Source organism: Eumetopias jubatus, unplaced genomic scaffold, assembly GCF_037043125.1.
Source record: "Eumetopias jubatus isolate StellerSeaLion01/CBP00866 unplaced genomic scaffold, mEumJub1_p1.0 scaffold_2, whole genome shotgun sequence".
In the NCBI taxonomy this organism is placed as follows: Eukaryota; Metazoa; Chordata; class Mammalia; order Carnivora; family Otariidae; genus Eumetopias; species Eumetopias jubatus.
The window spans coordinates 200,744,665-200,768,434 of NW_028274808.1; the positions used below are offsets into that span (position 1 = coordinate 200,744,665).

At 53.2% G+C, this 23,770-nt stretch overlaps 1 protein-coding gene across 1 annotated transcript; it reads left to right on the forward strand.

The window, feature by feature from the left end:
• The first annotated feature begins 1,031 nt into the window (after positions 1-1,031).
• On the forward strand, positions 1,032-20,470 carry TNIP2 (TNFAIP3 interacting protein 2). The gene is made up of 6 exons (XM_028088218.2): positions 1,032-1,371; positions 15,088-15,375; positions 16,937-17,026; positions 17,484-17,750; positions 17,845-17,964; positions 19,698-20,470. Exons 1-6 carry the CDS (start codon positions 1,093-1,095, stop codon positions 19,950-19,952), a joined length of 1,299 nt encoding a protein of 432 aa, XP_027944019.1. The 5' UTR covers positions 1,032-1,092; the 3' UTR covers positions 19,953-20,470.
• Positions 20,471-23,770: the final 3,300 nt, after the last annotated feature.

Consider the following 23,770-nt stretch of genomic DNA (forward strand, 5'->3'; position numbering starts at 1 on the left):
CACCTGCCAGGGTGTTCCCGGGGCCCAGCCCGAGCTTGGCAGTGGACTACAGAAAGGGGAAAACCAGATGGGGACGGGGCCGAAGGCGCAGCGGCTGCGAGGGGGGAGCCTTGGAAACAGCGCAGGTGTGCCTGGGCGTCATTGTGGGGGAAAGCTCAGACTTTGAAAAGGAAAGCAGCATGGAGCCGGAAAGCCACTGGGAGTTGGTCTGGGAGGGTGGGGGAAGGAAAGGGACGGAGAAGTGCGGGTAGAGGACGGGGCAGCGCCCTCCTGCCCCCTGCTCCAGGACTGTCTCAGCGAGGGGCGCGTGGGCCGGCGCCCTGCTCTGGGTCGCTGTCATGCAGTGGGGGTGGGGGGGTGGGGCATGTCCCTGGGCCCAGCTCTTGGGCCGTTGCCCTGTTCCTGTTGCTGTGTGTGGCCAACCTGGCCTGCAGCCCGGGGATGTGGACACGCACAGCTCCAACACTTGAGGTCGCCTTTGACCCCTTCTTTCCTTCCCATCAGCAGCTGCATCAGAGGCGGCCTTACCCTCCCTCCCTCCTCCTCCTCCTCCTCCACCCGGCCGACTCCCCGAAGACTCCCCCGACTCCGGGGAGGGGGGGACAGAGCGGGGGGTGGGGGCGGGAAGCGGCGGGAGGAGGCGGGCCGCTGGGACAAGCCCGCCACTCGGGCACTCCGGGACCGCCGGGCCACAAGCCTGGGGCCGGGGGAAGGGGCGGGCCGCCGGAGGTCCTGGGACTGACTTTCCGCGGGTCAGGGGCCACGCTGGTCGTCCTGGGCGGGGCCGGACGGTCGGCGGGGGGGCGGGGGCTAGGCGGGCCGCTGTGGGCGGGGCCAAGCTGTCGGGGGGGAAGGGGCGGGGCTGTCGACAGGGGCGGGGCCAGACGGGTCGCCGTGGGCGGGGCCGGGCTGTCGAAGGGTCTGGGACGACCGGTCTGCGGGCCCGGGGCCACGCTGGTCGCAGTGGGTGGGGCCGGGCTCTCGGCGGTAGGCGGGGCGCGCCGGGAAAAGTTCCGGGAAGGTGCGCGGCCCGCCCAGACCCGGCGCGGAAGTTGGCGGCGTCCGCGCCCCCGCCGGTCGAGGCCCGCGGCCATGGCCTCAGGGGGCGCTGGGTCCGGCGGGCAGGAGGGGGCCGCGCGTGCGGCGGCCGCGCTCTGCGGCCTGTACCACGAGGCCGGGCAGCGGCTGAGGCTCCTGCAGGACCAGCTGGCCGCCCGGGACGCCCTTATTGAGCGCCTCCGCGCCCGCCTGGCCGCGTTCGAGGGGGACGCGGCGCCCTCGCTCGTGGACGCGCTGCTGGAGCAGGTGGCGCGCTTCCGGGAGCAGCTCCGGCAGCGGGAGGGCGGCGCCGGTGAGGCGGCGCTGCGCCAGGTGCGTCCCCGGTGGGCGAGAGCCGCGCTCGCGCGGCCCGCAGCGGGCTCCGAGGGGGATGAGTCCACGCTGGGGCTGAGGGTTTGTGCCACGCTGGGCTCCGAGAGGTTTGAGAGTTGTGCTCCTGTGTTGGGTGTGAGGACCGTGGGGGGGGTTCCGAGGGGTGTCCGTGCCCGTGTTGAGTGTGGAGGGCGGTGCTGGGTCTGCCTGTCGGTTCTGAGGGCGTGCGTGGACGCTGTTAACCTTAAAAATAACACCGCCAGTCATTCCGCCCGCCCCCAGATGGATTTATTCGGGAACAGCAGAGAATTGCAGTGTGGGACACGCCAACAGGGGAGGCCACCGGACCAAGGCGGGGAGGCTCTTTTACAGAGGAAGGGGGCTGGGAGGGCGGTTGCAGGCGGGGCCGGCTGCGGTGAGCCGGGAGCTGGCCGAGGTGGCGGAGTGGCGCGGCCGCGCAGGGTCCCCCTGCTCCTGCTGGCCTGGCGACCAAGGAGCAGCGGGAGGGGCAGAGCTCCTCCCGCCGCTGCCCGGACTCCGTTCTGAACGCAGTTTCCCTTGTGAATTCTTACCGTGTGGTTCTGACGCGTGTGCTCCCGTGTTGAGGGCGAGCGCTGTGCGTTCTTGTCGGCTCTTCAGGCCGTGCTGGGCTTGGCGGCGGCGGTGCCGGCCGTGGTGGCCGCTGAGGGGCGTGCGCCCGTGGTGGCCGCTGAGGGGCGTGCGCCCGTGGTGGGTGCTGAGGGGCGTGCGCCCGTGGTGGCCGCTGAGGGGCGTGCGCCCGTGGTGGCCGCTGAGGGGCGTGCGCCCGTGGTGGTTCTGTGGGTTTGTGCCCGTTCCGGGTTCTGAGAGGTGTTTGTGCCTGTTGGGTCTGACGGTGGTTCCGTGTGAGGAGCGTTTGTTCCTGCTGGTTCTGAGGACTGTGTGTATGTGTTATGTTCCGAGGGGTGTTCTCCGTGTTGGGTCAAGGACTGTATGTCTATTTGTATCTGAAGGTTGTGCTAGGGTTAGCGGTTGTGAGACCCTGTTGGTTCTGAGGGGTGTGTATGCAACCGTGTGGGGCATAAGGGTTGTATGTCTGTGTTGGTTCTGAGGTGTGTAAGCCGCCATTGGGTTTTGAGGAGTATGTATGCCTGTTTTGGTCTGAAGGTTGCGTGTCCGTGTTGCTTCTGGGGGTGTGTGAGTGTGTTAGATTCTGAGCCGTGTATCCTGTGTTGGGTCAAAGGGTGTGTGCTCATGTTGAGGGTTGTGGGTCCTTGTTGGTCTGAAGGTGTGTACGTTCCCATGTTGGGTTTGAGGCATATGGTGCTCTTACTGGGTTCTGAGGGGGGTGTGTGCCTGGGTTTTGTCTGAGGGGTGTTTGTGTGTTAGGTTCTGAGGTGGGCGTTCCTCTGTTGCATCTGAGGGGGTATGTGTTTGTGTTGATTCTGAGGGGCGCACTCCCATTCTGGGTCTGAGGGTTGGGTGTCTGTGTTGGATCTGAGCGTTGGGTTCCATTTGGTTTTATTTTATTTTATTTATTTATTTATCTATTTATTTATTTATTTAAAGATTTTATTTATCCGACAGTGAGAGACACAGCGAGAGAGGGAGCACAAGCAGGGGGAGTGGGAGAGGGAGAAGCAGGCTTCCCGCGGAGCAGGGAGCCCGATGCGGGGCTCGATCCCGGGACCCTGGGATCATGACCTGAGCCGAAGGCAGACGCTTAACCGACTGAGCCACCCAGGCGCCCCTCCGTTTGGTTTTAAAGGGCTGTCTGTCCTTGTTGCTTCTGATAGCTGTGTCTCTCTGTGTTGGATCTGAGGGTGTGTGTTTGTGTTAATTCTGAAGGGTGTGCTCTCATCCTGGGTTTGAGGGGTGTGTGCATGTGTTAGGTTTTGAAGGATGTGTTCCCAAGCTGGGTGAGAGTGTCATGTGTCTGTGTTGGTTCTGAGGAGTGTGTGTGCCTCTTTGGGGTTCTGTGGGGTGTGTGTGCCTGTGTTAGGTCTAAGGGTTCTGTGCCCGTTTTGGTTCTACAGGTGTGTGTCTGTGTTGATTTGAGAGGTAATATACCTGTTTTAGGTTCTAAGGGGTGTGCCTTGGGGTTAGGTTCTGAGGAGTCTGCTCTTGTGTGCCCACTGTGGGTTGTGAGGGGTGTATGTGCCTATGTTGAGTCTGAGGAGTGTGTGCCTGCATAGGTTCTAAGGGGTTGTGTTTATGTTGGGTTCTGAAGGGCATGTGCACCTCAGTGGCTTCTCAGTGGTGTGTGTGTCCATTTTAGGTCTGAGGTGTTTGTGTTAGTGTCAGTTCTGAGGTGTGTGTGTGCATGTTGACTTCAGAGTGTTGTGCTCCCTTGTTTGAGGGGCGTGTATGCCCATGTTGGGTCTTGAGAATACCATGTCTGTGTTGGTTCTGAGTAGTGTGTCTGTGATGGGATCGAGGGGTCTGTGCCCACGTGGGTCTATGGGGTGTGTTTACCAGTGTTGGCTTCTGAGAAGGGAGTGTGCCCATCTGGGTCAGAGGGTTGTGTGTCTATGTTGGTTCTAAGGGGTGTGTATTCCTGTGCTGTGCCCGTGTTGGGCCCAGTGGTTGTATATCCATGTTTTTTTCTGAGGGGTGTGTGGGCCAGTGTTGTGTTCTGAGGGTTGTGTGTCCATGCTGGTTTCTGAGAGGTGTTCTGTCTGTCTGTGTTGGGTCTGAGGTGTGTATGTTCAGTGTTGGTTCTGAAGGGTGTGCTCCCATATTGGGTGAGGGTTGTGTGTCCCTGTTGGTTTTGAGGTGTCTTTGTGCTCCTGTGTTGGACCTAAGGGGTGTGTGTCCCTGTGTTGTGTCTGAGGGGTGTATGCACTCATGTTGGGTTCTGAGGGATTTTTGTGCCCAAGTTGTGTATTGAGGGGTGTGAATAGGTGTTCATTTGGAAGGAGGGGTATGTTCCTGCTTTGAGTTGAGGGTGTGTGCTCTGTGTTGAGTTCTGAGTGGTCTGTATGCCTGTGTTGGGTCTGAGGGTTGTGTGTCTTTGTTGGTTCTGAAGCTGTTTCTGTTTGTGTTGGGATGAGGGGTGAGTGTCCTTATTGGTTATGAGGTTTTGTGATTAGGTTTTGAGGAGGAGCTCCCATATTGGATCTGAGGAAAGTTTGTGTGCCCGTGGTAGATTCTGGGAGGTATGTGTGCATGTTTGGGTTCTAAAGTGTCTGTGTGCTGTTATTAGGTATAAGGTATGTCTGTCTATGTTGGTTGTGAGGGGTGTGTGTCTGTGTTGGGTCTGAGGGGTATCTGCCTGTTTGGGGTTCTGATGGGTATGTATTTGGGTTCTAAGAGGTCTGCCCCCTTGTTAGGTGTGAGGGTTTGTATGTGACTGTATTGTGTTCTGATGAGATTGTGTGTGCACGTGGAAGGTTCTGTGTATATGTGTGTTCATGTTCAATTCTGTGTTGTGTGTGTAGACACTGGGTTCTGGGGTGTTTGTGTGCGTGTAGTACCTGAGCATAGGCTCCTGGTGTGTATGTGTTCACACTGGGTCCCGGGCCATGCGAACCCTGGTTATGTTCTGAGGTGACTTTCAGCTCCAGTCGTAAATGAGTCTTTCAGTAACAGCTCTCTTCTGCTGGGAGCGATGACTGCGTTGCAGTGCCTGTGAGTGTTGGATAACAGACTTAAATCTCACTTTCCCTCCTCCTTGCCCCTGTTGTTGATGCTCTGTCTTTGTGAAGTACCATAAACGCCCAGAACAGGAGCAGGACTAACAGTATTTGTGTGTAACAGCTGTTGGAAGTACCACACGCATTTGGGTGAACTCTAGTGCCCTATTTGGGCCATAGCTATTATCTGGGTTGTTCCAGGAAAGAAACTAGGTCTGCAAAGAGAGTAGCTGCACAAGACAATTTTCACTTCTTTTTTTGTTTGTTTTAAGATTTTCTTTATTTACTTGACAGAGACAGACACAGCGAGAGAGGGAACACAAGCAGGGGGGGTGGGAGAGGGAGAAGCAGGCTTCCCGCCCAGCAGGAAGCCTGATGTGGGGCTCGGTCCCAGGAAGCTGGGGTCATGACCTGAGCCGTAAGGCAGACACTTAACGACTGAGCCACCCAGGCGCCCCTGTCTGGGAAACTCTTTATCTCTCCTATTCTGAATGATAACCTTGCTGGGTAGATTATTCTTTGCTGTAGGTTTTTTTCTTTTCAGCACTTTGAATATGTCATGCCACTCCTGTCCAGCCTGTAGTTTCTGCTGAAAAATTAGCTGACAGCCTTTTGGGGTTTTCCTTGTATGTAACTGTTGTCTTTTCTCTTCTTGTTTTTAAAATTCTTTGTCACTACTTTTTGCCATTTTAATTACTATGTGTCTTGGTGTACACCTCCTTGGGTTGATTTTGTTGGGGGCTCTCTGTGGATCCTGGATCTGGATTTCTTTTCCTTCCCAGATTCAGGAAATTTTTAACTATTAAGTCTTCAAGTAAATTCTCTGCCCTCTTATCTCTCTCTTCTCTTTCTGGGATTCTTATAGTGCAAATGTTATTATACTTGATGTTGCTGAGTTCCCTTAATCTATTATCATTTTTTAAGGTTTTTTTGCTATTCAGCTTGGTTGCATTCCATTACTCTGTCTTCCAGCTCAGTGATCCATTCTTTTGCCTCCTCTAATTTGCTAGGGATTCCCTCTAGTATATTTTTTATTTCAGTGATTGAGGTCTTTATCTCTGATTTTTTTTTTTAATAGTCTCTGTCTCCTTGTTGAAGGTCTCACTGAGATCCTCCAGCCTGTTCTCAAGTCCAGTGAGTATCTTTATGACCATTATATTGAATTCTCAATCAGGTGTATCACTTATCCCCGTTTCACTTGGTCTCTTGCTGTGATTTTGTCCTGTTCTTTCATTTGGGGCATACTCCTCTGTCTCCTCATTTTGTCTAATTCTGAGTTTGTTTCTCTGTGTTAGGAAGTTCAGTTATGTCTCCTGATATTGAAAGTAGTGGCCTTGGGAAGAGGTCCTCTCGTGCCCTGCAGTGTCCCCTGTTCACCAGGTGGTGCTTCAGGGTTGTCTTCTGTGTGTGTTGTGTGTCCCCTGCCGTGGTGCCTGAGCTGCATTTGCCTTCCAGTTGGCTGCAGTGGTCCCCTTTGCCTGTGTGGGTGGGGTTTAGTCTCTCTGTGTTAAGGGGCCAGTCTGGGGCTGCCTTGGGCTTCTACTTGGTTCAGACCAGATGCCTGCCCTCAGCGTGTTTGCCAGAACTGTGGTTGCACTGAACTGCAGGGTGCTTTCCCTGTTGTCCCTTGTGAGGCTTTTATGGGTGGGCACAACCTGCAGTCAGACCAGATACTGCCCCCAGTCTGTTAGGGTTGCAGTCTCCCTGAACTACAGGACTCTTTCTTCACGCCGCTCTGTGTGAGGCGTTTGTTCACGGATGGGCCAGCCATCAGACCGGTTGTCTGCGCCCAGCCTACTGTTGGGGTTGCAGTCGAACTGGTGTCTGTGGGTGTCTCCCCTTCTCCCAGGGTAGGAGTCACTTTGGTGTTGGCCACTGTCAGGGCTTCTTGCTGAATGAGACGTCAGGCACCTTGGAGGGACTCTGCTGAGTGGGACAGGTTGGAGGGGATGGGTCCGCAGGAGAAGGTGGGGGCAGGGGAATGGGCATGGCGTTAGCAAGCTAGATAGTGAGTGTCCATGCTGGGTCCCACACATGTCTGGGTATCTAGGTTGGCAGGGAGGGGAAGAGAAATGGTGCCCACTAGCTCTTTTCTTCTTGGACAAGGCTACTAAAGATCCCTGCCCCCCAGTGCATGTTCTGAGATTAGTAAATAAACCTCCCATACACCCCAGGCACTTTTCAAATGCTGCTTCTGGGTAGGATTGTTTGTTGTGCTGTCTCTCTAAGGGCAGAGACTCAGTGTTCTTGGTGATAATCCCCACTGATTGTCCCTTCCGTTTGTGGTTAGTCTCACAGGTTAGTTTCATTCCCAACTGAGACTCTGCCATTCCTACCATTTTTCAGTTTTTGGTGTGACCTCCCCTCTACAGTTAACTGTGGAGAGTCTTTGGTTCATTCTTTGGATTAATTACACTGATGTCTAGATGATGACTTCTTTTAAAAAAATTTTTTTTAAAAGATTTTTATTTATTAGAGAGAGAGCATGAATGGGGGAAGAGGGAGAAGCAGACTCCCTGCTGAGTAGGGAGCCCGACATGGGACTCGATCCCAGGATTCTGGGATCATGACCTGAGCCCAAGGCAGACACTTAACCAACTGAGCCACCCAGGCGCCCCTAGATGATCACTTCTTGAAGCAAGTTGTGAAAGGGATGGAGGGATGTGTAGTGGGGAAATACTGAACTCAGTAAGTATATAGGTAAGCCAACTTAAGTTTCCAAACCAGAACACCGGTATTATAGTGTCAACTGCTTTTTTTTTTTTTCTTCAGATATGGTTAACATAACATTAGTTTCAGGTATAGCATATAATGATTTCATGTTTGTATATATTGAGAAATGATCACCACAGTAAGTCTAGTTAACATCCATTGATCAACTTTTTTATGTTTATAATAGCTTTACGTTCCAGTACAAAAATTCCACTTGATTGTGGTATATAAAAGTTTGCTAGTGTTTTGTTGATTTTTGCATCTGTGTTCATCATGGAGGTTAGTCTATAATTTTCTTTTGTTACAGTGCCTTTGGCTTTGGTATCAGGGTAATGCTGGCCTCATAGGATGAGTTGGGAAGTGTTCCCTCCTTTTTTTTTTCTTTTTTTGTTTTTTTTTGAAAAGCTGAAGAAGGATTAGTATTCTTCAAATGTTTGCTAGAATTCACCTGTGAAGCTATCAGTTCCAGGGGTTTTCTTTGTTGGGAGAGTTTTGATTACGGACTGAATCTCCTTACTAGGTAGGAGTGTGTTCAGTTTTTCTATTTCTCTGTGATTTAGTTTTAGTAGGTTTTGTGTTTCTAGGAATTTGTTCATTTCATCTAGGTTATCCAATTTGCTGCTGTACAATTGTTCATAGTACTCTTATAATTCTTTTTATTTCTATAGAATTGGTAGTAATGTCCCCTCCCCACTTTCATTTCTGATTTTAGTAATTTGTCTTCTTTCTTCAGTCTGTCTAGCTAAAGGTTTGTCAATTTTCTTGATCTTTTAGAAGAATCAACTCTTGGTTTTATTGATTTTTCTGTTCTTTTTTTTTCTGTTTCACTTACCTCTGCTCTAATCTTTATGATTTCTGCCCTTCTGCTACCTTTGGGTTTAGTTTGTTCTTGTTTTTCTGGTTTCTTAAGTGATAAAGTTAGGTTGTTGACTGGAGATCTTTCTTGTTTATAAAGGCAAGTGTTTATAGCTATAGATTTCCCCCTTAACATTGCTTTTGCTGGATCCCATAAGTTTTGGTATGTTGTGTTTTCATTTTAATTTTCTCTAAGTATTTCTTAATTTTCTTGTGAGTTCTTCTTTGATTAATTAATTTAAAAGTGTGTTGATTGGGGCGCCTGGGTGGCTCAGTCGTTAAGCGTCTGCCTTCGGCTCAGGTCATGATCCCAGGGTCCTGGGATCGAGCCCCACATTGGGCTCCTTGCTCAGTGGGGAGCCTGCTGCTTCCTCTGCATGGCGCTCCCCCTGCTCGTGCTCTCTCTCTCGCTCTTTCTCTGTCAAATAAATAAAATCTAAAAAAAAAAAAAAAATCTACTGAGACTTAATATGTGATCTAACATACAGTCTAGTCTGGAAAATGTCCCAAGTGTACTTGAGAAGATCTTGCATGTGGCTGTTGCTGGTGGGTGTTTTGTACATCTCTTAGATCTAGTTGGTTTACTGTGCTAAGTCCTGTTTTCTTACTTAAGTCTGGTTGTTTAATAACTATTGAGAGTAGAGTATTGACGTCTCTAACCATTATTGTAGAACTATTTCTCTCTTCAATTGTCAGTTTTTGTTTAATATATTTTGCTTGTCTATTAATAGGTGCACAAATGCTTATAATTGTTCTGTTTTCTTGCTGTATTAAACCCTTTTTTTAATGTATCATGTTCTTTGTCTTTTGTAACCTTTTTTCATTGAAGTATTTTGTTTTATATTAGTGTAGGCACCCCTCCTCTCCTTTGGTCACTACTTGGAATATGTTTTTCCATCCTTTTTACTTTCAGTCTGTGTCTTTGGATCTCAAATGAGTCTCTTGGAGACAACCTATAGGTGGATCTGTTGTTTTATCCATTCTGCCAAATCTCTCTTTTAATTGGAGGGTTTAATCCATATTGATATTTAGGGTAATTACTGATAAGGATGAGTTAGATGTCTTACAGTCTTTTTGTTCCTCATTTTCTGCTTTACTGTCTTTGTGTTTATTCACATATTTGTAGTGAAATGTTTAAACTTTCTCATTTCCTTTGATATATTCTACAGCTTTTCTTTTTTTAGTATATGTGCTGTCAAAGTGAACACTATTCTACAGCTTGTGTGTGTGTGTGTGTGTGTGTGTGTGTGTGTGGTTACAATGGGAATTATGTTTAACATCCTAAAGTTATACTATTCTAAGTTGAATGTATATCAGGTTAACTTCACTTGATCTTAGCCAAAAGGCTGAGAAGCAGTTACCAGGTTAACTTCAATAACATAAAAAACTCTGCTCCTTTACAATTCTGTCCCCATCCCTTTCAGTTGTTAATGTCACAAAATTTTGATTTAATTTTAATTTTCTCTATATGTAGTTGCTTCCAAATGTCCTCGTCTTTATTTCGTGTATTTTTATGTATGTATGTAAACAGGCCTGAATGCCCTTGTCTTTAGTGTCTGGTTCCCAAAGGTGGGGGGGAGAGAGAAGAATGAACGGGGGGAAAGGGCTCCCTTCCTTTAAATGTCCCAAGTCACTTCAGCTGGGGGAGACGGTCTCTGCAATCATGGGGGAGCAAAGCGGCTGCCTCTTCTCTGTGTTTGCACCTTTGTGATAGGAAGGAGCAATCAGTGATGAGAGCACAGATTTCCAGTGTTTGGAGGACAGACAGGGTCTTTTTCGCCCACCCTGGCTCCTGCAAGATGTGTGCTAGTTGCTGCAGAAACCTGCAGGTGGCTGGGTGTGGGGGGATGGGCTAAGAGCTGAAATTGGTTGAAATGAACCTCAGTTGACTGGCCAAGTCCTTCCCTGGAAGTTGGAATCCTTCAGTAGATTCCAGGTTTCCAAAACACTGACATTAGATGGATTCTGCCAATGCCGCTGTTTTTCAGGTGGGGAGATAGATTCCTGGTGCTTCCTGCTCCACCAGCTTCCCAGACTCCTCCAAGCCATGTTAGGTTTTGTCCTTGTCTGTTTGTTTGCCTTGCTCTCCACCACACTCTCCGGGAGGGGAGGCAGCATGTCGCTATCTTACCGCTGCTTCCCAGGGTCCATCGGGTGTTTGGCACTTGTGGTGAAGGCTCAGTTAACTGGCCTTACAATTCCAGTTTGTTCTCATTCTCTTACAGTGCCATAGGGGCTGGTCGCAGGGACAGGGCTGGGCTGGGCTGGGCTGCTCAGGAACGAGAGAGAAGAGGGGACTGTACTGGGTTGGACAGTGTCCCCCTCACCCCCAATTTGTTTCCATCTGGAACCTGTGAATGGGACCTTTTTTGGAAATTGGGTCTTTGCAAGATGAAATGAATTAAAATGATGTCATGCTAGATTAGGGTGGATTGATGATTGGTGTCCTTAGCAGAAGGCCATGTGAAGATGGAAGCAGAGATTGGAGTGGTACATCTATAAGCCCAGGATTACTGGCAGCTACCAGGAGCTGGAGGAGGCAAGGAAGGATTCCTTTTTTGCCCTGGAAGAAGCATGGCCCTACTGATGCCTGGATTTGGGACTTCCGGCTTCTGGAATTGTGAGAGAGTGAACCTCTGCTGTGGACTGGTTAGGGCAGCTGAGCCCACTAACAGAGGGATGAGGACCGGGAGGCCGTGGATCCACAAGACTACAGAATTCTTCACACCTTGTATTCCCAGCTCTGAAGGAGAGTATGGTAGTGCCCCCAGCAAGCCTCCATGTGAGCTAGGTTCCTTCTAAAGTGATGTTTGAAAGCTGGTTTTTAAGACAAAAATAAGGCTGGTGAGTCCTTTAATTGGCCACGTGTCTGTGGCTTTTCCGTGTCTGTATTGTGAGCAGCCTGAGAACAGAGCCCAGGTCCTGACCCTTGTACTGTCCTCACTCCCAGACAGTTAACTGGGCATCTACATGGGGCTGGGCCCCGTGCCCAGGGCTGGAGTGTGGAGACAGAGCATTCCCTCGGGAAGCTCCATGCGCCCCCCCCCCCCCCCGGCAAGCCCGGGGACATACTGCCCCTGCCCCCCCCATTTGTAGGGATGCTTATTTCTCCTGCTGTCTCCAACTGACCAGTGAGGAAGGATGCTTAGAACTCAGGTCTTGCCCAAAGCTCCTCCCCAAGAGGACGTGCAGAAGCTAGAGGAGATGCTGTGGTAGCCTCTTTACCTAGTCACTCCAGTGGCTACTGACCCCAAGAGCCTCAGTCTGCCCAACTGTAGAATGGGAGAGATGGTAGAAGCTGTCTCGTAGGATGTGTGGAAACTACATGGCTGGTACGGAGGGAGGGCGTAGCAGGCAAGAGCTGCTCCTGCCGTCACTGTGGTTATTTGCTAAATTTATGAGTTCCCTGGAGAGCAGCCTTTCTGGGTATTGTTTATCGGACTCCCGTCTGTATTTGTATTACATATATTTGCATATGTGTCGATATCTGTTTCACACAGAGACATATTTACCCTGAACAAACTTCAGTATTAGATATTGACAAGGTATTAATTTCTCCATTGTGCTAATTTGAGTAACTTTGAAATTTTAATGGAAACTGCACTCTCAGGGGGCAGACCTCTTTATGTACCATCTGTTCACTCCATACCCGTGTTTGAGCCACCGCTGAGGGTAACAGAGTCTAAGATCAGTGAGCACGGCAAAGAAAGGTTACTGCCCTCAGGCACCTCCTTCCACCAGTGGCAACAAAGCAAGACCAAAGCTGTAATGTAGGCAGAGGGAAACCGAGGCCAGGCCAGAGGCTGGACACACCAGAGGGCGAGGCTCCTGCAGTCCTGTCCAGACATGAGAACATGGGATAGGGCCCCTGCTCTGTGTTTAAAGAAAACAAATTCAAGGCTAATTAAGAGGCCTAGTTTCGTGTTTCTAGGCTCAAGGCCACAGGAATGGTCAGCGGTGGGAACCTGAGCTTAGCCTGGGATTTGGCCTTATTTTTCCTGTTTATAGAATTTTATGTTAAGGAGGCCATCTGGTTGGTTCTCAGCTGCATAAATGCCCCATTGTGCTGTGTCTGGTCATGGCCACATCCAGGCCAGGTGACTTGGCACCCGCTGGCGGCCCGCGGCTGTGCGGACCCGCGGCTGCGTGGGCCTGCGGCTGTGTGGACGTGGCCCCCAGGCCCTGTTCTTCCAAGTCCTGCGGGTCCCGCCTGGTGCTGAAGGGCCGTCTGCTGGGAGGAGGTACCGATGCCGAGGGGCCAGCTTGCAGGGAGGGGCCTCCTCTTCCTTCAGTCCAGAAACGCCTGGACTCTACTCAGGGGTGAGGTCAGGGAGTGGCCCTAAAGTAGAAAAGTGAAAGGAATGGCCTCAGTGGGCTGCGTAGGAGAGCTGCCCCTGAATCTCAGACATCCGCGAAGGGATGAGGGAAGGCGGCTGCCAGACGCATCGGGCAGCTGTCCCTGTTTCGGGCTCCTTGCCAAGTGTGGTTTCTGTCTTACACTCCGTCACACTGCCCCCATCCTGTCACTCCTGCACTTGATTTTGGACATGTCCCACTGGTCTCTCTTTTCAGGCCTGTCTTGGGACATGGGTCTGGAACAGCCTCTTCCTCTAGGCCTTTGCTAAGAGAGCCAGACTGACCATCCTAATGAGGGCTTTTCTTCTTTCTGGTCTTGTTCTTGCGTGAAGTTGAAGGAAGTGAGAAAGAGAAGGCTCTTAAAAACTCGAGAGGGCGAGACTTCCAGAATGTGTTCTGGGTTACCTGGTTAGAGTGATGGAGGTCACCGGAGGTGCATGGGGTGTTTGGGTGCAGGAGCCTTTGCCTCATGGGTTCGGGTGTGGGTCCAGGAACCAGGGCAGGCCCCTGAGTTCCACCAATTATTTCTTTAAGATTTTATTTACTTACTTGTCAGAGAGAGAGAGAGAGAGAGAGAGAGCGCGAGCACACGAGCAAGGGGAGCGGCGGGCAGAGGGAGAAGCAGCCTCCCCGCGGAGCTGGGAGCCTGATGCGGGACTTGATCCCAGGACCCTGGGATGATGACCTGAGCTGAAGGCAGACGCTTAACCAACTGAGCCACCCGGGCGCCCCCACCAGTCTTGGAAACGGTCCAGTCGTGTGACTTCGGGGCATGTCTCCCATGGGCCGTGTCCGTCGGTTGGAGGTGTTCTCTGCAAATCTGGAATCTACTGTGGGGCTCCAGGCTGCAGTCAGAAGGAATGAGGCAGGTCTGTGCTGCTGTATGAGCGAGGTGAAGGGCACGCTGTTGTAGGCGCCGTCCGTGCACGAAGACTGCTGCTGTGGATGCTCATACACACTCTGGAAAGATATGTGCCCAAATGGTGCAGAGGAAATGCCTCTGGAAAGTGGAGCTTGAGGTGGAGGCAGGGGTCAGTGGGGAAAGAGGGATTTTAGTTCTCAGGGCATTTCCTCCCATATGTTCGAATTTGTTACAACCACGCACGCTTTTTGCTTAAAGCAAAACAGGGGCCCTTTAGTAATGTGGCCTGGCATCTCCTTCTCCTGGGGGTCCTAGTACCTGTAGGCCGCACTGGCTCACCCTGCCCGCCTACTCTCACTGCAGGTGCTGCAGGGTTCTTTGAAACGGAAAAGTACAACATTAAGGCCAGACATAAAGCAGATTGTAATTTTAAGGACTTTTTTTTTTTTTTAAAGATTTTATTTGACAGAGAGAGACACAGCGAGAGGGAACACAAGCAGGGGGAGCGGGAGAGGGAGAAGCAGGCTCCCCGCCGAGCAGGGAACCCGATGCGGGGCTCCATCCCAGGACCCCGGGATCATGACCCGAGCTGAAGGCAGACGCCCAATGACTGGGCCACCCAGACGCCCCAGGACTTTTTTTTAAAGAAGTGATTGGGGTTGGGTATATTCGTTTCCTACAGCTGCTGTGACAAAGCACCATAAACGGGGCTTAGAACAGCGGTGGTGTCATCTTCCGCACTTCTAGAGGTCAGAGCCTGAGCTGAAGCTGTCGGCGGGGCCATGCCCCCTCTGAGGCTCTGAGGGCTTCTGGTGGCTTCTGTGGCCCGTGACACATCTCTCTGTCCTCACTCAACCTTGTGTCTGTGTCCACATTTCCTCCTTCTAAGCACAGGAGTCACTGGATCAGGGCCTGTTCTAATACAGAATGGCTTCCTCTTAACTAATTACATCTGCAAGGATCCTGCTTCTAAATAAAGTCCTATTGCAAGTCCCGGGGGTTAGGGCATGCACGGAGTTGGGGGGACTAGCCGCTGCAGTTTCTAGCCTTCCCATAGAGAAGCCTTTGGAGTTGCCACACTTAGTAATTTGATGATGTACTGTCTAAAATTGTGAACTTGCTTGTGAAAGCAGAATTTTACATGAACTTTCAGAAAGAACATTAGAAGCTGAAAAACCAGTGAATCACAGTTCCGAAGCAGGCCTCTGAATGAGCGTGTCCGTCAGCGAGCGATAGCGGGTCCGGGCCACTTTTTCTCTTGTTTCTGACCTTGCTTCTTTTAATAAAATGAACTGTGCTTTTAAATCTTCCACTTAGGAAATTGAGAGACTTTCTGAGCAGTTAGAAGAAAAAGAGAAGGAGACGCAGCAGCTGATGAGCCAGCCGGAGCACGAGCGAGAGAGGGAAGTGGCACTGCTCCGGAGGAGCGTGGCGGAGGAGGAACGGGCCCGGGCTGCCAGTGACATCCTGTGCCGCTCCTTGGCTGATGAGACCCATCAGCTGCGGAGGACTCTGGCCGCCACCGCCCACATGTGCCAGCATCTGGCCAAGTGTCTGGATGAACGACAGCGCGCTCAGGGGGATGTGGGGGAGAAGAGTCCGGAGGTAAATGTGTGCGCCGAGGACGGTGAAGGCCTCCCTGGGGCGGGAGGCCCTGCGTTGGGGCTGCACGAACCCGCGGCCGTCACAGGGGTTGGGGTGCCCAGAGCCCACTTCTGTTCTCAGTGTGAGACCCAGCTGTTGTGGCAAAGCCCACCCATCCAGGGGTTTCTTCTAGAATGATGGAACATGCAGAATGTGATAGGAAAGCAGGGGAGCCCGTTTCCCCAGCCCCTCCCTCCCGGACAGCCCTGTGCACTTTGGCCTCCTTGGCCTCACTCAGCTGAGGACCAGAGGGCAGAGCCGGGCTGGCAGGCCTGCTCCGAGCAAGTGCAAGCACTCGAGCGTTGGGCAGATGAGCAAACTGCCCCTTTCTGTGCCCCGTGTGCGGGGCCAGGCCCCAGCCCGCCACGAGGGCAGTGGGTGCCGGCCTTCTGTGGCTCCACGAGTCTGAGCAGAGCAGTGCCGCCCGGCCTGGGGCGGGGAGCAGGGTTCTTTCCAGGCGGCTCTCTGGAGCTGCCACCATGGTCACGTTGGAAATGCGCTCTGCGGTTTTCTGGGGGGGGGGGGCAGGTCGCCTGGCTCCTTAGCAGCCTCTTCACTGAGAGCCTGCGTGGGGAGAACCTCAATCTGAGAACCACCCGTTCCCGATGGGGGGATTCCACGAAAAGGGAACCTCAGAAAGAACACCCGTGTATTTCAGAAGCCAAAAGACGAGGACTGTCTGGGAGGAAGCGGCCGTGCTCATTCAACTTTGAGTCACTGTGTCATTTCCTTGTGGGGACTTGGAAGTGGCTGCACAGGAGGGTTGGCCTGGGGCTGCTGTGGGGTCGGTGCAGCCCCTAAAGCAGCATCACTTCTCAGCCTGGGACTTGGCTGAGTCACCTGGGGCTTCCCGGTGCCTGTTCAGTGAGGACACCCACTTCCTTTATCATTCAAGGGGAATTCTCAGAAACGATGTCACCAACATACAGCCCCCTGTTCTGTTAAATGCACTGAGGTTCTCGGATTCAGATGGACTTCTCATGAGACTTTTCGCTTAGGTCTGCCCACCATTGTTAGGGTTGGTTTCGGATGTGGCTTCTCGGTGTGAACACGGTGTGTGGTTCAGATCGCCACGTGTGAACCACTGAGGTCGACCCTGACTCTGCAGACGTGATGCTGTCATGGGCTTGGAGGAGGGGAGCTGGCTTCCCGGCCAGGCCTGCACCAGGCCGGAGCCTTCTCTGCGGCCCCACGGGGCTGAGCTGCCTACCCGCCCGACTTCTCTGATGACGGAGCATCTGAGGCCGTGGGAGACCGGACGCATGGCTGGATGCAAGCCAGCCCCTGGCGGCGGTGTGGCCCCGGTCCCCCTGGAGGCCGGGGTGGGGCTGGAGCGGACCCCTCCCCGCCCTCCAGCCTTTCCGGTCTCTGTCCCTCTCCCGAGGGCACGCCTGCCAGGGGACGCTGCTAGATGTGGTGCCATCGGTGGCCTCGGTCCGCAGGTCTCGCTTCTTCCTCCCTTCTTGCTGCATGTGCCATGTTCAGCGACATGGCGTCTTCCCTCTGTCCCTTCCTTCTGCAGCCAGAGTGTACAGGCGGGGCCGCCTCCGTACAGGCTGTTCTTGAGAAGTTACAGGAAGAAAACCGTCTGTTACGACAAAAGGTGACTCATGTGAGTATCTGTCCCTTTTCGTTCAACCGCAGGGGAGGTCCTACCGTCTCTGTGGTGCTCAGGGCTTGTGTCCCCCTCGGGCCACTTGGGTTGACACACACAGCCCCCAGAGACCTGGCCTTTCTGCGTCAGAGAGCAGAGGGCGCGCCCTGTCCTGCTCTGTCCCCCCCCACCCCCCGCCCCCGGTTCAGCTCGTAGGTCGAGAAAGAAGGTGCAGGGGTTTCAGGTAGAGCTTTTAAGGCAGGAGAACGGCACCGAGTCCACTTGGGTGGAAGCCGGTGGCCCGGGGATGTCCTCACCGCGCCTCGGCTGCGTCTGTTGGTCTCAGTGTCCCCCGTGGACGGAGCCCAGTGAGGCACCGGCGGTTATGGGCCAGAGCTCCGCAGCGGCCTGTTGCTAACAGAGAGCTTCCCGGCCTCGGCCGCTGTCACCCCGAGCTCTGGCTGCGTCCCCTCAGGTGGAAGACCTCAACGCCAAGTGGCAGCGCTACGACGCCAGCAGGGACGAGTATGTGAGGGGGCTCCACGCGCAGCTGCAGGGGCTGCGGGCCCCCCCCGAGCCTGAGAGGCCCTCCTGCCCCGAGCTGATGAGGAAGGAGATTTCCAGGCTCAACCGGCAGCTGGAGGAAAAGATGGGCGCGTGTGCGGACGTGAGGCGGGAGCTGGTGGCCGTGAGGGGCGCCCGCGACGCGGCGCTGGAGCGCGTGCAGATGCTGGAGCAGCAGGTGGCGCTCCGGGCGGCCGTGGCGGGGGGTCCGCCTCCTTCCCGGGCCAACGCGGCTCCGCACTGTGACAGCCGAGTGTCTCGCCTCCTTTCAGATTCTCGCTTACAAGGATGACTTCACCTCAGAAAGGGCAGACCGAGAACGGGCCCAGAGTAGGATTCAGGAGCTCGAGGAAGAGGTGGCTTCCTTGCGGCAGCAGGCGTCCTGGACACAGGTGGGGTCCCAGGGCTTTTCTCCTCGTTTAGGCTCAGCGTTTCTCTCGTTTTTCTTTTCCTGAATTTCGAGTGTCGGCCCGAAACGCTTGTCACGGCCCAAGCCCGTCGGCCCGCTTGGGTCAGAGCCGCCTCGCCTGGCGCCCGGGGCACGGTGGCGGAAGCCGTCTGTCGCGGTGGTGTGATGGAGGTGGCTGTCCACGGGGCCCGTCCTGGGCTCTGGGCCCCCTACCAGGCCTTCCTGCCTACACGTCGCCTCCTTGCTGTGAGGGGGGGACCCGGGTTACCCCATTCCGCAGACCTGGACACTGAGGCCCCAGGTGTCCGGTGATGTCCCCCAACTCATGGTCCGTGTGCGGCGAGATGCGCCATATGGGCCAGTGGGCCCTCCCCCCCCCCTCCCCGGGAGGCCTGGCAGGTGTCAGAATTGACGAAGTCTCTCACCGCAGGACGCACGGCACCCACCTGCCTCTTCCCTTCTCAGCCCTGCGGACACCCCAGGAAAGCTTAGTTTCTTTAGCCCCTCAGCAAGTACCCAGCACACCTCTGGCCCTGGAGTGAACCCTGGGCCCCCTGAAGAACTTTCGTCTGGACACGGATGGGGCAGTAGTGGCAGCGCCGGGGCCCGACGTACCAGGCGGTGCAGGGACGCTGAGCGGACCTGGGAGCTGCCCGCTGGGGTTGCCGGTGGCCTGTGCATTCCCCGCTGCGGGAGGGGTGCAGGGAGTCATGGGGGACACCCTCTCTTTCACACCCTCGGACTAAGTCCATGGCCGTGGGCCTGGACAGAGCATTGTGGGTGAAACGGGTGGGGACCGTGGCTGAGGTCTGTGTCCCCGAGTCTGCAGGCCAACGGGGAGATGCCGGAGGGCCTCACCAGCCCCGGCAGCCTTCTTGGCCTCCGTCAGGAGTTCCTGCTGCTCCTCAGGCCCCGGGACTATAGGCCTTGGCCGAGCATCCTCCCACGTGGCCGGGCGGGGACGGGGCGTCCTCCTGCGATTTGGCTTGGCCTCTGGGTTTTCTCGAGGAAGCATGTGCTCTTGGGTTGAAAGGTCGTTAAGGATGTGGTCCTCAGTAGCCTCTCAACGACTCACGGCCAGGAGGAGTGACCAGAACTGGCTCCAGGTCCGGTGGAGCCTGAGCCTCTGTATCTCTCTCAGCCGCAGCCTGCGGCCCCTCGAGCAGTGAGGAGCACTCGCTCTGATGCCCGGCGCCTGGATGGCCCTGGGGCAGGGGCGCTGAAGGTGTGGCCAGTGAGCCAAAGTTCCTGAGCAGTAGTGAGGAGCACGGCAGGCCACGGCTCACACACAACCGCTGTCTAGGGGAACCCCTACTGCCTCAGGGGGCTCCCAAGCGCTCCGAACCCCGGGCCTCGCAGAGATGGTGCAGAGCGGGGCCGAGGCACAGTTCGTCCAGCTCCCCGCCCTGAGCTCTGCCACCCCCCTCTCCACTGAGGTGTCCGGGGCAGGTCTTCAGGGCCGAGGGGCCGCCCAGGGGTGGGGGTGCACCCCGCTCGACCCTGTCCCTTCCTGAGCACACGCAGCAGTGTCTGTGTGCCCACTTCAGTTCTGTACGGAGCACCACCACGTTTGGGCTCTGGGCTACTCCAGGAAGCAGGGTGAGGGGTGTGCGTCTCACTCAAGGATAGAAGAAATATCTCAAGTGCTAGAACCCAACACGTGATTTTGTGGCCTCCAGGGCAACCCACGTAAACGGACCTTTGCCTTTTTTCCAGGACCGCCGTGAGCCAGGCTCCTGCCGGATTCACACGGGAAACAGAACCTCCAAGTACTTAGAGACGGATGCTTTGGAGCTCGTGGCACCCAGTGGCCGGAGGGCGGGGACTGGATCTCAGGGGCTGGACTCCCCCGCCGAGGGCAGAGCGACCCGGAGAGGGCAGGGGGACCTTCAGTGCCCTCACTGCCTGCGGTGCTTCGGTGACGAGCAAGGCGAGGAGCTCTTCAGGCATGTGGCTGAGTGCTGCCAGTGAGACCCGTGGCCGGGAGAGGGAGAGAGCCCTCGAGATCTGGGGCCCAGAACAGGCTGAGGGTGCTTCGGATCCTTCACCTTGGTCCTTCTCGGGCGATGGAACAGACCAGGTCAGAGGGAACCTCCCGTGGGGCATCTGCTCCTGGAAGGGAGTGTGGACCCCCAGCTGCCAGGCTGAGAGGCTGGGAGCAACCGGATGCAGGGATCCAGGCCGACAGGACCGCCCCCCCACGCCCCCGCCCCTGGGCGCGCCACAGCTGCTGGGAAGAGGGGGCTGCCTGTGGGGACCACACGTGTGGGCCCTGGGGTGAAAGGCCTGCCTTGTTCTGTTGAATAAGGACCGGGAGGTCTGCAGAACTGAGTGCTCTGGCAGCACCTCGCACCTGGGGGCCGGTCTCTGCCACTGCAGAGCCGTGTGTCTGCACTGAAATGTACCCCAGTAGCCTTTGCCATGTATCTGAGAGTCAAGAGACGTTTCGCATGCACTTATTTTCATAATAAATGTACTTACTCTGGTGATCGCTCTGAGGATGCGTCTTGGGGGCTGGGGTGCAGGGACCGGTTAGTATTTCCAGTCGGGCTGGACTTAGACCAGCCGGTGAGGAGAAACACTCCCATGTCTGCCACCTGCCAAGGGACCGAGATGGACTGGCCGGAGTCCAGCCAGGCCTGCCTGTTGGGGGGCCATGTGACCTGGCGCCTGCCCAGCTTTGCCTTTGGGCAATTTCAGCCCCAGCCCAGGATGTGAATTCAAGGGCTGGAAACAAGGGGAGGAAGCAGGTGCCTGCTGAGAGCAAGGTGAGGTTGCCGAGGGCCCGCCAGTGGAGCAGGGCGGGCAGGAAGGAGAAGGCAGGAGGGGAGACTGAGGCGCTGTGCTAAGTGTTTGCCAGGGTCACTCATTTAACCCTTCCAGCAATTCCAGGATGCACATGTTAGATCATCCTCAACACGGACAAGGAAAATGCACAGAGGGGTTAAATCGCTTGCCCAAGGTCACACAGTGGCTGAATGACAAAGCTGGGATTTGAACCTGTGTTCTTAAATGCACATTCTGTACTTCTTCCTGGAACTCACCCTTCCAGGTGGTTAAGTCCTCCTCAAGTCTGAGTTCAGGTGTCGCCGCCTCTGGGGACTCCCTGCGCACCCCTTTCTGCCGGAGCCCGGCTGGAAGGGACCCGGCCTGTGTGGCATGGGGGGGATAGGCTATAGCAGAAAAGCCTCAGTCGGAGTTGGAAGGGTTTGTGGACATCTGAACAGTGGAAAGAGAGGCTGGGGACATCCCAGAGAGAAGGGAGCCACAAAAGGGGGAACCCTCACATCCTTGGCTGACCCCCAAATTGTGCACGCTTCGAGCAAGACCCCAATGATTCTGGGGTGAGAAGAGCAGATGGAAAACAGAAAGAGCTTAGCAGGCATCCCCATGGCTGAGTATTACAGGGTAACAGCTTTGAATCTGGGTCCCTCAAGGTTAGAAGGGCTTAGTAAACACTTCAGGTTTTCCTTTGAAACCCTAGAAGGGCCAGATCTCGAGTAAAGTTGACATCCTGGGACAAAATGGAAACAGCCCTTGCTCTAAAAAGGCAGAGTCCCAGGTAATCAACCAACAAATCACCTGCCTATTGGAGCAAGAACCAACTTTCTTTAGAGACGGGCAGAATCTCGGACCTTACACTGTACTAACCACAAATGCAATGTGCAAGAGAAAATACTAGACGGGCGCCTGGCTGGCTCAGTCGGTAGAGCACACAACTCCCGATCTCGGGGTTGTGAGTTTTAAGTCTAAAAATGCAATCCTAAGAAAAAAAAAGAAAATATTAGATGTAGGAAAAATGCAGCACAAAGGTATTTTCAGATAAATACAAGCTAGTGATACTCATATCCAGCAGACTCTACTATAAGAAATTTGTACCATAGAAAGTATTCCAGCTGAAGGGAAGTGATTCTAGATAAAAAATACAGAAAGGAGTGAAGAAGCTGGGGGAGTGGGTAGATTAGGGTTACTGACTGTTTAGACAGTCCTTTTGAGGGCTTTAAAACATGCAAACACGTGGCCACAAGCGCTTTCTAGGTGTGGGGGAGGGAGTATTTAATGAACTTACACAGGAGTTTTTGCATTGATCTAAGGTGGACTGTAATGCAGTTGGGAAGCATAATCTCTAGAGTAACCACTAAAATAGTAATACAAATACTTAACTAAAAAGTGAACAGAACAGAGAAATGTTTCTATTAACCCAAAGCAGGACAGGTTAGGAAAACTAAAGGTATCAGGAAGAGATGAGACACACAGAAAATAGATGGCAAGATGGTGTAGTTAAACCCAACCCTATCAGTAATTAACTTAAAAGATATGTGGGTCAAATACTGACTGAAGGATCATGATTATCAGGCTGGGCGAACATAACAAACTCTCCCGTCTGTGCTCGGTAGCAGAGGCATACTTTAAATGTAAGAGCAGAGAAAAGGACAGAAAAAGACACACCACGCCAGCACTAGCCGAGATAATGAGGGAGTGGATGCAGCCACTCTCATTTTGAAGCCATGAATGACATGGTTTCCAAAAATATAGAAATGAAAAGGAGACCTGGATAAAAGCACAATCATAGCTGAGGATTTTCACACACCTCTCAGAGAGAGGAGCAGGGATGCTAAAGATTTAACCAAAATACTTAACCGATTCGGCCTCCTTTGCGTATGAAACATGACGCCCAACAAAAGCCAACTGGAATTCTCAGCTCTACGTGGGACACTTACCAACAGAGACAAATCTGGGGGGGCATAAACCAAGTCACAACATATTCCAAAGAACCGAACCACTGGATTTATGTTCTCTGACCGTGGTGAGACTAAACCACAACTCAGTAACATAAATACCAAATTCTCAACACACTTCTAAGTGGTCTGTGGGCAAAGGAAAAAACCACAATGGAAATGAGAAAATACTTTGTGCAAAAATGAGGTTAAAATTCAGTGATCTGAGTGCCCATCTCAAGAGCTAAGAGAAGAACTGCATATTAAACCCAAAGAAAGGAAAGGACAATATAAGAGCAGAAGTCAATGAGACAGAAAACAGAAAAGTCAGCAAAGCCAAGAGTTCTTTCAAATGGCAACACCACCAACAAACCAGTAGGAAGACGCACGAGGAAAAGACAGGAGACAAATTGCTGATAAGCGGGAATGAAAAGGGGGACGTCGCTATGGATCTCCGAGGACTCTCATGAACACTTTATGCCGATAAATCTGACAGATGAAACGGATAAAATCCTTGAACAGCACAACTTACCAAAACAGATACAAGAAGAAACAGAAAACCTGAGCAGCTCTGTAGCCATTAAGTAAACTGAATCTGTAATTAAAAATATTTTCACAAAGAAAATTATAGGCCCCGGATGACTTCACTGGTGAATTCTTCCAAACATCTGAGAAAGATTATACCAATCTGACATACACTCAGCAAACAGAAGGAATGTTCCCCGACTCATTTCTGTGACACCAAAACCTGAGAAAAACAAGAAAACGACAAATCTCTCTCATGAACACAGATGCAAACATCCTAAACAAAATATAAACAAATTGAATTAGATAGAAAAAGGATAAGACGTCATAGACAAGTAGAATTTTAATTAGAGATAAGACTGACTATTAAAAAAAAAAAAAGCACTGGGGCGCCTGGTGGCTCAGTCAGTTAAGCGTCTGCCTTTGGCTCAGGTCATGGTCCTGGGGTCCTGAGATGTCGGACTCTCTGCTCAGTGGGGGTTCTGCTTCTCCCTCTGCCCCTCCCCCTGCTTGTGCTGTCAAATAAATTAAAATCTTAAAAAAAAA